The 12,196-nt window shown below is 40.4% G+C and overlaps 1 protein-coding gene across 4 annotated transcripts in view; it reads right to left on the reverse strand.

Moving 5' to 3' along the window:
* Positions 1-778: 778 nt before the first annotated feature.
* anapc5 (anaphase promoting complex subunit 5) overlaps positions 779-12,196 on the reverse strand; it is a 60,214-nt gene continuing 48,796 nt past the window's right edge. Inside the window, exons 13-17 of one of the 4 annotated variants that reach the window (XM_034169696.1) lie at positions 8,215-8,336; positions 8,021-8,128; positions 5,932-6,079; positions 1,701-1,899; positions 779-1,583 (exon numbers count right to left, since the gene is read on the reverse strand). In XM_034169696.1, the coding sequence (XP_034025587.1) occupies positions 1,363-1,583; positions 1,701-1,899; positions 5,932-6,079; positions 8,021-8,128; positions 8,215-8,336 (798 nt within the window). In that variant the 3' untranslated portion in view covers positions 779-1,362. The remainder of the gene's footprint in view (positions 1,584-1,700; positions 1,900-5,931; positions 6,080-8,020; positions 8,129-8,214; positions 8,337-12,196) is intronic. The other 3 variants (XM_034169697.1, XM_034169698.1, XM_034169699.1) reach the window with 3 other exon arrangements.

Consider the following 12,196-nt stretch of genomic DNA (forward strand, 5'->3'; position numbering starts at 1 on the left):
CTGGTTCTCTCCCTCAGCCCCAACCAGTCCCAGCAGAAGACTGCCCCTCCCTGAGCCTGGTTCTGCTGGAGGTTTCTTCCTGTTAAAAGGGAGTTTTTCCTTCCCACTGTCGCCAAGTGCTTGCTCACAGGGGGTCGTTTTGACCTTTGGGGTTTTTACGTAATTATTGTATGGCCTTGCCTTACAATATAAAGCGCCTTGGGGCAACTGTTTGTTGTGATTTGGCGCTATATAAATAAAATTTATTTGATTTGATTTGTTTTAATATAAACTGTGCAAAAGGTTTCAATGAAGTAAATTATTGTCCATGTGGGTAACACTGAAAACTGACTGTGCACATCACTTTTTTTTGTTGTTGTTGTTGGCTGCAACAAACATCATAATAAATGATATAAGGATACACCGCTTCAAGCAGAATTTTATGTCAAGGGCCTGAAATATGATATATATTATATATGCTCCTCCTCTGCTGCATTCCTGCTTCATCTCATTCATTCATCTTGTAGCTGTGATATTACCCTCATTCATCAAAAACGACCTTCAACTACCTTAACGCATCTGCAGCAGTGATGGAACCAAACAAATGTCAGTCAACAGAACATCCATGAAGGACTGACAACTCACTAGGATTTATGGTTAATCTACTGGACTATAAAATGTAAGAAAGCAGTTCAAATATTGCTGAGCACTATTTTAATGACTCACTTCAACCAAATAACTTTGCAAACCAAAGATATATAAAAAAAAAAGACAAAGTCTGCCTTTTTAGTGCAAAACAACTCTAAGAACTGGTTACTTTAATGGTTCGTGGATCATTTCAGCACTGTTCTGAGTCCTTACATCAAAAACACCTCTGAGGTGAGAGCCAATCTCCTGTTCAGAAAATAAAGGCCAGGAGGGCCATCTAGTGGAGAGCAGCAGGAATTCCGACAAGCATTCAAGATGAAAACAAATGGACCCATCTTTAACAATTACAAACCACGGCAACAGATGGCAGTGAATCAACATCTATGAGCATGAACATTCATGCACAGCAAAATGCAGGTCAAAGGTCAGTTTTGTAATTTCATGGGGAATGAAACAGAGGAACAAAACCACATTGATTCAACAGAAGTTACACAACACCAAAATCAGACAGAAATCTTGTTTTACAAAGTGGCCAAAGACATATCGAATCCCACGCGTCACACTCACTGATATCATCTTCCACATCTTCACTAAAAAAAAAAAAAAAAAAAAAAAACCCACAGGCAGCAGAAGTGCTGAATGTGTTTAATGACGTGGAAAGAGGAACAATTCCATCTTTCCTGACCTTTGTGTGTTTTTGACAGGACGGTTTATCATCACGTGTTTGTGCAGCGCCTACAGTCGCATGGAGGCTGGCGGTGCTGGAGACTGCAGCTCCTGGTCCAGCAGGCGGAAGAGCATGGCACTTTTGTTGCACTGGGAGCTTTGGCCCAGAGAGTGGTGGAGCTGAGCCTGCAGGTAGTGCACGTCCCGCAGCCGCTCCTTACAGTTGAGCTTGGAGAAGTAGGCTTCAGCCTCGCTTAGCGTGTCAAGGGCTAAAACAGCTGCATCCAAGGCTGCGAGGAGAAGACCACAAACCGCAGAGTGTAAAGTGAAGCTCCAACAGTTTAAGTTTGTCAAACTTGGAATTTTTGGAATTTCAAGAAACTGTTTAAAGGAAAGTGAAATGTCACCTCCATCATGGTTGTTGGGAGGGGCCAAGCGGTTACCTGCTTGTGGTTGCTCATGTGGCCTGAGTCCGCCTACGGCCATCTGACAGCGGGCCATCAGCAGCAGGGCGCGGCCTTTATCCATAACTGCACTGTGGGCCAGAACCGGCTCAATGGCTTCATGCAAAATGCTCAGACCCTGCTCAGGAACCCCCAGCATCATCTGCACAGACGAGTGGAAACAAAGTCAGCCCAGACCAAGGACAGGTGCAGACCCTCACCACTCTTCACGTCTGGGCTTCTCAAGCCAACGTGGAACCAAAGCTTGGAGAGAATGAGACAAACGCATGCATACCTGCTCTCCAAGACCAGATCAACCCTGATCTCTGTAACATCTCGGCACGAAAAACGGAAAACCCTTTATTCAAGATCACACACACACACACACACACAATTTGGGCAAATCTCTGAAATATGGGGAAGTGAAGGGAAATCTTTGAATTTCACATAAATGTTCTTTTTTATGTTTGTAATGAAAAAAGAATGGCATAATGTGTCATCATATTCATAATAATTAAGACATTTTAAATAGGTTCACGTGATTATAAACAAGGCACATACTGTGGGGGAAAGAGGGTCAGTTGTAACTTGCTTAATTTCTGAGGTCATGTGGAACAAATTGTGATGAAAATCGCAGAAAAAATGCAGAATCACCAGGAAAATACAAACTGTCAGGTAATTTTGTAACTTTTAACCATTTCACAAGATTTCAACTACGCTATTGATGAGGCCATGGTCTGGCATGGTCCCGCATGCACCCCCCCAACCCTATAAATCTGGTAACATTAGAAAGCTTAGGATGTCTAGATTATACAGTAGTGTTCAGAATAATACAACCCCTGGCAATAATTATGGAATCACCGGCCTCAGAGGATGTTCATTCAGTTTAATTTTGTAGAAAAAAAAGCAGATCACAGACATGACACAAAACTAAAGTAATTTCAAATGGCAACTTTATGGCTTTAAGAAACACTATAAGAAATCAGGAAAAATAATTGTGGCAGTCAGTAACGGTTACTTTTTTAGACCAAGCAGAGGGAAAAAAATATGGACTCACTTAATTCTGAGGAATAAATTATGGAATCACCCTGAATCATGGCTCCAACACGAGAGATGTCAATTGAAACAAAGGAGAGGATTATCAAACTCTTAAAAGAGGGTAAATCATCACGCAATGTTGCAAAAGATGTTGGTTGTTCACAGTCAGCTGTGTCTAAACTCTGGACCAAATACAAACAACATGGGAAGGTTGTTAAAGGCAAACATACTGGTAGACCAAGGAAGACATCAAAGCGTCAAGACAGAAAAGTTAAAGCAATATGTCTCAAAAATCGAAAATGCACAACAAAACAAATGAGGAACGAATGGGAGGAAACTGGAGGAAACTGGAGTCAACGTCTGTGACTGAACTGTAAGAAACCGCTTGAAGGAAATGGGATTTACATACAGAAAAGCTAAACGAAAGCCATCATTAACACCTAAACAGAAAGAAACAAGGTTACAATGGGCTAAGGAAAAGCAATCGTGGACTGTGGATGACTGGATGAAAGTCATATTCAGTGATGAATCTCAAATCTGCACTGGGCAAGGTGATGATGCTGGAACTTTTGTTTGGTGCCGTTCCAATGAGATTTATAAAGATGACTGCCTGAAGAAAAAAATTCCACAGTCATTGATGATATGGGGCTGCATGTCAGGTAAAGGCACTGGGGAGATGGCTGTCATTACATCATCAATAAATGCACAAGTTTACGTTGATATTTTGGACACTTTTCTTATCCCATCAATTGAAAGGATGTTTGGGGATGATGAAATCATTTTAATGCATCTTGCCATAGAGCAAAAACTGTGAAAACATTCCTTGCAAAAAGACACATAGGGTCAATGTCATGGCCTGCAAATAGTCCGGATCTTAATCCAATTGAAAATCTTTGGTGGAAGTTGAAGAAAATGGTCCATGACAAGGCTCCAACCTGCAAAGCTGATCTGGCAACAGCAATCAGAGAAAGTTGGAGCCAGATTGATGAAGAGTACTGTTTGTCACTCATTAAGTCCATGCCTCAGAGACTGCAAGCTGTTATAAAAGCCAGAGGTGGTGCAACAAAATACTAGTGATGTGTTGGAGCGTTCTTTTGTTTTTCATGATTCCATAATTTTTTCCTCAGAATTGAGTGATTCCATATTTTTTTCCCTCTGCTTGGTCTAAAAAAGTAACCGTTACTGACTGCCACATTTTTTTTTTTTCCTGATTTCTTAAAGCCAGAAAGTTGCCATTTGAAATTACTTTAGTTTTGTGTTATGTCTGTGATCTGCTTTTTTCTACAAAATTAAACAACTGAATGAACATCCTCCGAGGCCGGTGATTCCATAATTTTTGCCAGGGGTTGTAGTAGTGCTATGTGACTAAAAAGATTAATCCAGGTTTTGAGTATATTTCTTATTGTTACATGGGAAACAAGGTACCAGTAGATTCAGTAGATTCTCACAAATCCAACAAGACCAAGCATTCATGATATGCACACTGTTAAGGCTATGAAATTGGGCTATTAGTAAAAAAAAGTAGAAAAGGGGGTGTTCACAATAATAGTAGTGTGGCATTCAGTCAGTGACTTCGTCAATTTTGTGGAACAAACAGGTGTGAATCAGGTGTCCCCTATGTAAGGATGAAGCCAGCACCTGTTGAACATGCTTTTCTCTTTGAAAGCCTGAGGAAAATGGGACATTCAAGACATTGTTCAGAAGAGCAGCATAGTTTGATTAAAAAGTTGATTGGAGGGGGAAAACTTATATGCAGGTGCAAAAAATTATAGGCTGTTCATCTACAATGATCTCAAATGCTTTAAAATGGACAAAAAAAAGAGACGTGTGGAAGAAAATGGAAAACCACCATCAAAATGGATAGAATAATAACCAGAATGGCAAAGGCTCACCCATTGATCAGCTCCAGGATGATCAAAGACAGTCTGGAGTTACCTTTAAGTGCTGTGACAGTTAGAAGACGCCTGTGTGAAGCTAATTTATTTGCAAGAATCCCCCGTAAAGTCCCTCTGTTAAATAAAAGACGTGCAGAAAAGGTTACAATTTGCCAAAGAACACATCAACTGGCCTAAAGAGAAATGGAGGAATATTTTGTGGACTGATAAGAGTAAAATTGTTCTTTTTGGGTCCAAGGGCTGCAGACAGTTTGTGAGACGACGCCCAAACTCTGAATTCAAGCCACAGTTCACAGTGAAGACAGTGAAGCATGGTGGTGCAAGCATCATGATATGGGCATGTTTCTCCTACTATGGTGTTGGGCTTATATATCGCATACCAGGTATCATGGATCAGTTTGGATATGTCAAAATACTTGAAGAGGTCATGTTGCCTTATGCTGAAGAGGACATGCCCTTGAAATGGGTGTTTCAACAAGACAATGACCTCTACTTTTTTTTTAATAATAGCCCAACTTCATAGCCTTAAGAGTGTGCATATCATGAATGCTTGGTCTTGTTGGATTTGTGAGAATCTACTGAATCTACTGGTACCTTGTTTCCCATGTAACAATAAGAAATATAATCAAAACCTGGATTAATCTTTTTAGTTATATAGCACTACTATTATTCTGAACACTACTGTATAATCTAGACATTCTAAGCTTTCTAATGTTGCCAAACTTATAGGGTTGGGGGGGGGTGTGCATGCGGGACCATGCCAGACCATGGCCTCATCAATAGCGTAGTTGAAATCTTGTGAAATGGTTAAAAGTTACAAAATTACATGACAGTTTGTATTTTCCTGGTGATTCTCCATGTTTTCTGCGATTTTTATCACGATTTGTTCCACATGACCTCAGAAATGAAGCAAGTTACAACTGATCCGCTTTCTTTCGGGCCAGTCCTAGGCCTACTTGTGCTTATTCTTTGCACCATGCACAATACATTATTATTGTTAAAACATTATATTGTGCCAGAAAATTGTGTTACTGTATTAGTGCACAATAAATTGTGGCTATACTGTGGCGTTCGATATGACTTGGTAGATCTCCATACACTGTCAACTTTAAAAGTAGATCTCTGTTCAAAAAAGGCTGGGCACCCCTGCTCTGGAATAGCAGCCTGAGTCAGAACATTACTGACATGCCCCTGGGAACAAGAGACTGTGGCAGTTTGCATGCAGGAGAGTAAGTGAAGCAGGATGCCCTGTTGTGGCTGACCTGAGTGAAGGCCAAGTGAAGGAGGGTCTCTGAGGCCAGGGCCTGTAGGTGGTGCTGTCGAGCCAGAGCCAAAGCCTGCAGGAGGAGAGGGAGAGCGGTGGAGAAACCAGAGGACTCCCAGTGGAGCTCAGCACTGGAAAGCATCACCCTGTTTACACACACAGCAAGTCCATCGTTCATTTCTTACACTGTAAACAAAACACACTTATAGTATTTCTTTGTTGCAGTTTAACAATGTAGTGCGCTGGGGTAGCAGAAGCTGGGATTTTCCCACCATGCACTGGTTAGTATGTTTGCTGAAAAAACTACCAGTTAATGCTGTTTCTCGCATGTTATGTGGTTTACAGTCATTGCTGTTACTGTTCTTTATGTCTTTCATGCAATCTTCTGAGTTACCGTTGAAACCTGAAGTATTTGTTTTGGCACACAAGTGTGAGTGTTAGCACAGCTAATGACCTTCCATCAGCACACGTACAATGTTAGTGTTTAACCCTCCGGAGTCTTGGTTATTTTTGGGCATTGCATTGTTGGGTCTGGCGTGTTGCATCTTCCTCTTCACAATACCCCACAGATTTTCTGTGGGGTTAAGGTCAGACAAGTTTGCTGGCCAATTAAGAACAGGGATACCATGGTCCTTAAACCAGGTATTGGTAGCTTTGGCACTGTGTGCAGGTGCCAAATCCTGTTGGAAAATGAAATCTGCATCTCCATAAAGTTGGTCAGCAGCAGGAAGCATGAAGTTCTCTACAAGTTCCCGGTAGACGGCCACATTGACCTTGGACCTCAGAAAACACAGTGGACCAACACCAGTAGATGACATAGCACCCCAAACCATCACTGACTGTGGAAACTTTACACTGGACCTCAAGCAACGTGGAATCTGTACCTCTCCTCTCTTCCTCCAGACTCTGGGACCTTGATTTCCAAAGAAAATGCAAAATTGACTTTGATCAGAGAACATAACTTTGGAGCACTCAGCAGCAGTCCAGTCCTTTTTGTCTTTAGCCCAGGCAAGACGTGAAGTCAGCAGTCTTCCCCATGATTGTGTAGCCTACAGAACTAGACTGAGACACGAGTTAAAGGTCTTTGCAGGTGTTTGGAGTTAATTATCTGATTAGAGTGTGACACCAAGTGTCTTCAGTATTCAGCCTTTTCACAATTCGTATTCTCATTTTCTGAGATACTGAATTTGGGGTTTTCATTAGTCGTCAGTTATAATCATCGAAGTTAAAAGAAATAAACACTTGAAATATATCAGTCTGTGTGTAATGAATGAATATAATATACAAGTTTCACTTTCTGAATGGAATTACTGAAATAAATCAACTTTTTCATGATATTCTAATTATGTGACCAGCACCTGTATTAGGGATGCACCGATGCTGATACCAGTATCAGGTATCGGCACTCCGTATGAGGAATCATACTCACTTTTTCTATCTACCCCTTGAGAATTGAGAATGGATATGTCAAAGCTGGCCATTTTTACTATATTTTTAATCTGAGGCCATTTTGACATCAAGTTTTGAACTGACCAAAATTCAAGTAAAATTTTGACTGATTTTGCCATTCCTAATTGATCTACTTGAAGGGTATATGGTGAAAATTTCATCAAAATCGGAGTTAGTCATCCAGCCACCCCTGCATGATTTTCTCTGAGACAGCTCATTAAAGTCCATCTGAATCCTTGGTTAGCATTTTCTAATTAGCAATTACAAACCCTCTGATTGAACTCTTTTATCGTTTCCCCAACATACTGAATTTTGTATCCTTTGCATGCAAACAGATGTATACAATCTGTGGTGTTGCCAGAAATGTTTTGCTGTCCATTCTATCTTCTTTTTGTTGGTGTACTGTAGAAATTATCTGTTTTATCAAAATTTTCAATTTTATCAAAATTTCAATTTCTAAAGTCTACGAAGTTTCTCTTTGCATTTCCTGTTATCGATCAACTGCACTGTTGTCCAAACTTTTGATTACAGTGAGTATTAAAAGTTCATTGGACTAACTGCTGCTGTGTTTGCACACACATAGCTGGAGTTTCAGTATTGGAACCATGAAGATTTATAAAATAAAAATCTGTATGTACCTGATAAGCATCTCTGTGCATTTGGTTTTCTCACAGTGCACCTGGAGTCTCTGTAAAATACGGGATGCCTCCGAAGTCTGTCTGAGAGCCTTCAGAACTTGAGCTTTCCTGTCAGTAAATACACCATCTGAGCAACATACAATATCTGAAACAGGTGTCAAGATCGGAAGTCAATGTTTTTGTGTTGAGTTTACCTGTAGAGACCCTCAGTTTTGTTTAAGGCAGAAATGGCTGTGACTTGTGGTTCGGCTAAATGGAATTTCCCATCATGCATGTGCTTTTCAAACTGGATTTTCAAATCACACTGCATCCAGAGCTAAATTGGAAGTCAAAGGAGAGAAACAAAAAAAACCTTAAAGTTTATTTCTTCTATCAAAATTAATCTCTCCTTTGTTCTGGCAGACATCACTTTTACATGCAAAGTAAACAAGAATGAAAAAAGACAAATGAATCTATGAACAAATTGGAATGATTTAATAGATGTACAATAGTTTTTTTCCTCATTCAAGAGATGAAACAGTCAATGAATCCACAAATTTAGTGACTATCAGGTCAGGTCAGGTGCTGATACCACACCTTTCTGACTCCACCACATTATGGAACAGGGGTCGTGAATGGCAGCTAACCAGGCACACAATCTAGTCCATCCTCATCTCTCAAAAGTAACAGCCTATTGGCTTCAGCCAGGTGTAATGTGGGCTTGTCCTGGGTCTTTTCCAGCCCCTGTGGTCCTCAACATTCAGGCTCCTGCCTGCGGGATCATGTCCAAAGAAATACACTACATGGCCACAATCGTAACTGACACTCCCTCACAATCCTAGTGATAATCCTCACCTGAGTCAACGGAGAAGGTCTCCGCCTCATTATATCTAAATTCGGGTTTGTTAGCATAAGGCTAGTTGCCGGCGACTATATTAGTACCTCTCTGATTCTCTGTTGATCTATTTCTCATGAAACTAATGCCTTCGGTGCTGTTAGTTATGTCCAATTGATTGTGCTCTTTTTCTCTCTGTTTGAGGCATTGCTGCTGAGACTGGGGAGTTCAAGAGTCACATGTGAAGTAGGGATGCACTGATACCACTTTTTCCAGACTGAGTACAAGTACGAGTATGAGTACTCGTCGATACCGAGTACCAATACAAACACTTAATGATAGCGTTACAGTTTTATGATGACTCTGAAAATGTTTTATTCATCAGTTTTTCCTTACTTTTGACTGTAACTGCTAACCATATCATTAGCTTTGTTTTTATTTACAAATATTTCACTTAAATCATGTAAGTTCACTTTTTGATTACAGCAAATTGTCCTTTAACATTAATCGTGTGTTTCTTAACAAACATGACACTGCTAGACATCTCACTGAAATGTAACCTGTGGACTTCAGCACTACAAAATATAAAACACCAGGAACTGAACTGAAACTGTCCATCAATAACTTTATTTATGTCTGTGAGGACTAAAAGCCTGTTTTGAAAATGTGAGGGGCACATTCTTTTTGATGAAAAGAGCTTCTCTGCATTATTTCTGTTTCTGTTTTTATCTACAATGTGTGACACTGAGCAAAACACGCTTTCACTCTCCACATTACCATTAAGCAAAACTGAGTTATTTTAACATTATTTTATTTTATTTTATTTATCTTTGTGGATCATGGGATAATTTCCTTGCTTTCAGACAGAATAGCCTGTGCTAACTGAGCAGTTAACGAGGAGCAGTGACTCAACTTCTGGCACAAATGCAGCTCGTGGAGGCGAGCGGAGGGTCAGAACGTAGCGCCACAGACATTCCGCTTCCGCACGGATTAAAACTGTAGCAGACCGAGCCAGTCTCCTATCAGGCTGAACACCCACACCAAGGGCTGAAACTCACCAATTTCAATCACAATTTCCACTGCTGAAACCCTGATCTGAGTTCTGACAGAGGAACTGGCGTAAAGTGCCAAACTCACGGAGGAACTTTTTTTCAGCCACACGAGGAATTAAAGTATTTTCAGATGTTGTGTTCCAAACGCAGGAGGCTTTATGTGGATTATTTTTTTATTTATAATCTGTGTGAATTTTCTCCGCATGATGGCCCGCGGCTTTCAGCCAATTAATGGACAACACTGACAGACGTATTTCGACTTATAAGTAAATTACATGAAAGCCTGTAATAACCCATAAATTAGTTGCATCATTGTTTAAGCCTCAGTGTTCACAACGTATGAAAAAAATAGCTGCTTATAGTCCAGAAATTTCAGAACGTGTGGTTGAAAAATCCCATACTGAGAGGTTGACATTACGCTGCTGTAAAGGGGTATCGAGTCACAGAGCATCAGGGACATTTTATGATTAAAAGTACGAGTAAATGAATACTGGATCAGGCCGATACTGGTATTGGGATTGGTGCATCCCTAATGTCATCATCATCAATTCAGCAATTTTATTTATATAGTGCCAAATCACAACAAACAGTTGCCCCAAGGCGCTTTATATTGTAAGGCAAGGCCATACAATAATTACGTAAATCCCCAACAGTCAAAACAACCCCCTGTGAGCAAGCACTTGGCGACAGTGGGAAGGAAAAACTCCCTTTTAACAGGAAGAAAACTCCAGCAGAACCAGGCTCAGGGAGGGGCAGTCTTCTGCTGGGACTGGTTGGGGCTGAGGGAGAGAACCAAGAAAAAGACATGCTGTGGAGGGGAGCAGAGATCAATCACTAATGATTAAATGCAGAGTGGTGCATACAGAGCAAAAAGAGAAAGAAACAGTGCATCATGGGAACCCCCCAGCAGTCTAAGTCTATAGCAGCATAACTAAGGAATGGTTCAGGGGCACCTGATCCAGCCCTAACTATAAGCTTTAGCAAAAAGGAAAGTTTTAAGCCTAATCTTAAAAGTAGAGAGGGTGTCTGTCTCCCTGATCTGAATTGGGAGCTGGTTCCACAGGAGAGGAGCCTGAAAGCTGAAGGCTCTGCCTCCCATTATACTCTTACAAACCCTAGGAACTACAAGTAAGCCTGCACTCTGAGAGCGAAGCGCTCTATTGGGGTGATATGGTACTATGAGGTCCCTAAGATAAGATGGGACCTGATTATTCAAAACCTTATAAGTAAGAAGAAGAATTTTAAATTCTATTCTAGAATTAACAGGAAGCCAATGAAGAGAGGCCAATATGGGTGAGATATGCTCTCTCCTTCTAGTCCCTGTTAGTACTCTAGCTGCAGCATTTTGAATTAACTGAAGGCTTTTCAGGGAACTTTTAGGACAACCTGATAATAATGAATTACAATAGTCCAGCCTAGAGGAAATAAATGCATGAATTAGTTTTTCAGCATCACTCTGAGATAAGACCTTTCTAATTTTAGAGATATTGTGTAAATGCAAGAAAGCAGTCCTACATATTTGCTTAATATGCGCATTGAAGGACATATCCTGATCAAAAATGACTCCAAGATTTCTCACAGTATTACTAGAGGTCAGGGTAATGCCATCCAGAGTAAGGATCTGGTTAGACACCATGTTTCTAAGATTTGTGGGGCCAAGTACAATAACTTCAGTTTTATCTGAGTTTAAAAGCAGGAAATTAGAGGTCATCCATGTCTTTATGTCTGTAAGACAATCCTGCAGTTTAGCTAATTGGTGTGTGTCCTCTGGCTTCATGGATAGATAAAGATGGGTATCATCTGCGTAACAATGAAAATTTAAGCAATGCCGTATAATAATACTGCCTAAGGGAAGCATGTATAAAGTGAATAAAATTGGTCCTTGTGGAACCTTGTGGAACTCCATAATTAACCTTAGTCTGTGAAGAAGATTCCCCATTTACATGAACAACTTGTAATCTATTAGATAAATATGATTCAAACCACCGCAGCGCAGTGCCTTTAATACCTATGGCATGCTCTAATCTCTGTAATAACATTTTATGGTCAACAGTATCAAAAGCAGCACTGAGGTCTAACAGAACAAGCATAGAGATGAGTCCACTGTCTGAGGCCATAAGAAGAGCATTTGTAACCTTCACTAATGCTGTTTCTGTACTATGATGAATTCTAAAACCTGACTGAAACTCTTCAAATAGACCATTCCTCTGCAGATGATCAGTTAGCTGTTTTACAACTACCCTTTCAAGAATTTTTGAGAGAAAAGGAAGGTTGGAGATTGGCCTATAATTAGCTAAGATAGCTGGGTCA

This window comes from Thalassophryne amazonica, chromosome 5 (genome assembly GCF_902500255.1).
Source record: "Thalassophryne amazonica chromosome 5, fThaAma1.1, whole genome shotgun sequence".
Lineage (NCBI taxonomy): Eukaryota > Metazoa > Chordata > Actinopteri > Batrachoidiformes > Batrachoididae > Thalassophryne > Thalassophryne amazonica.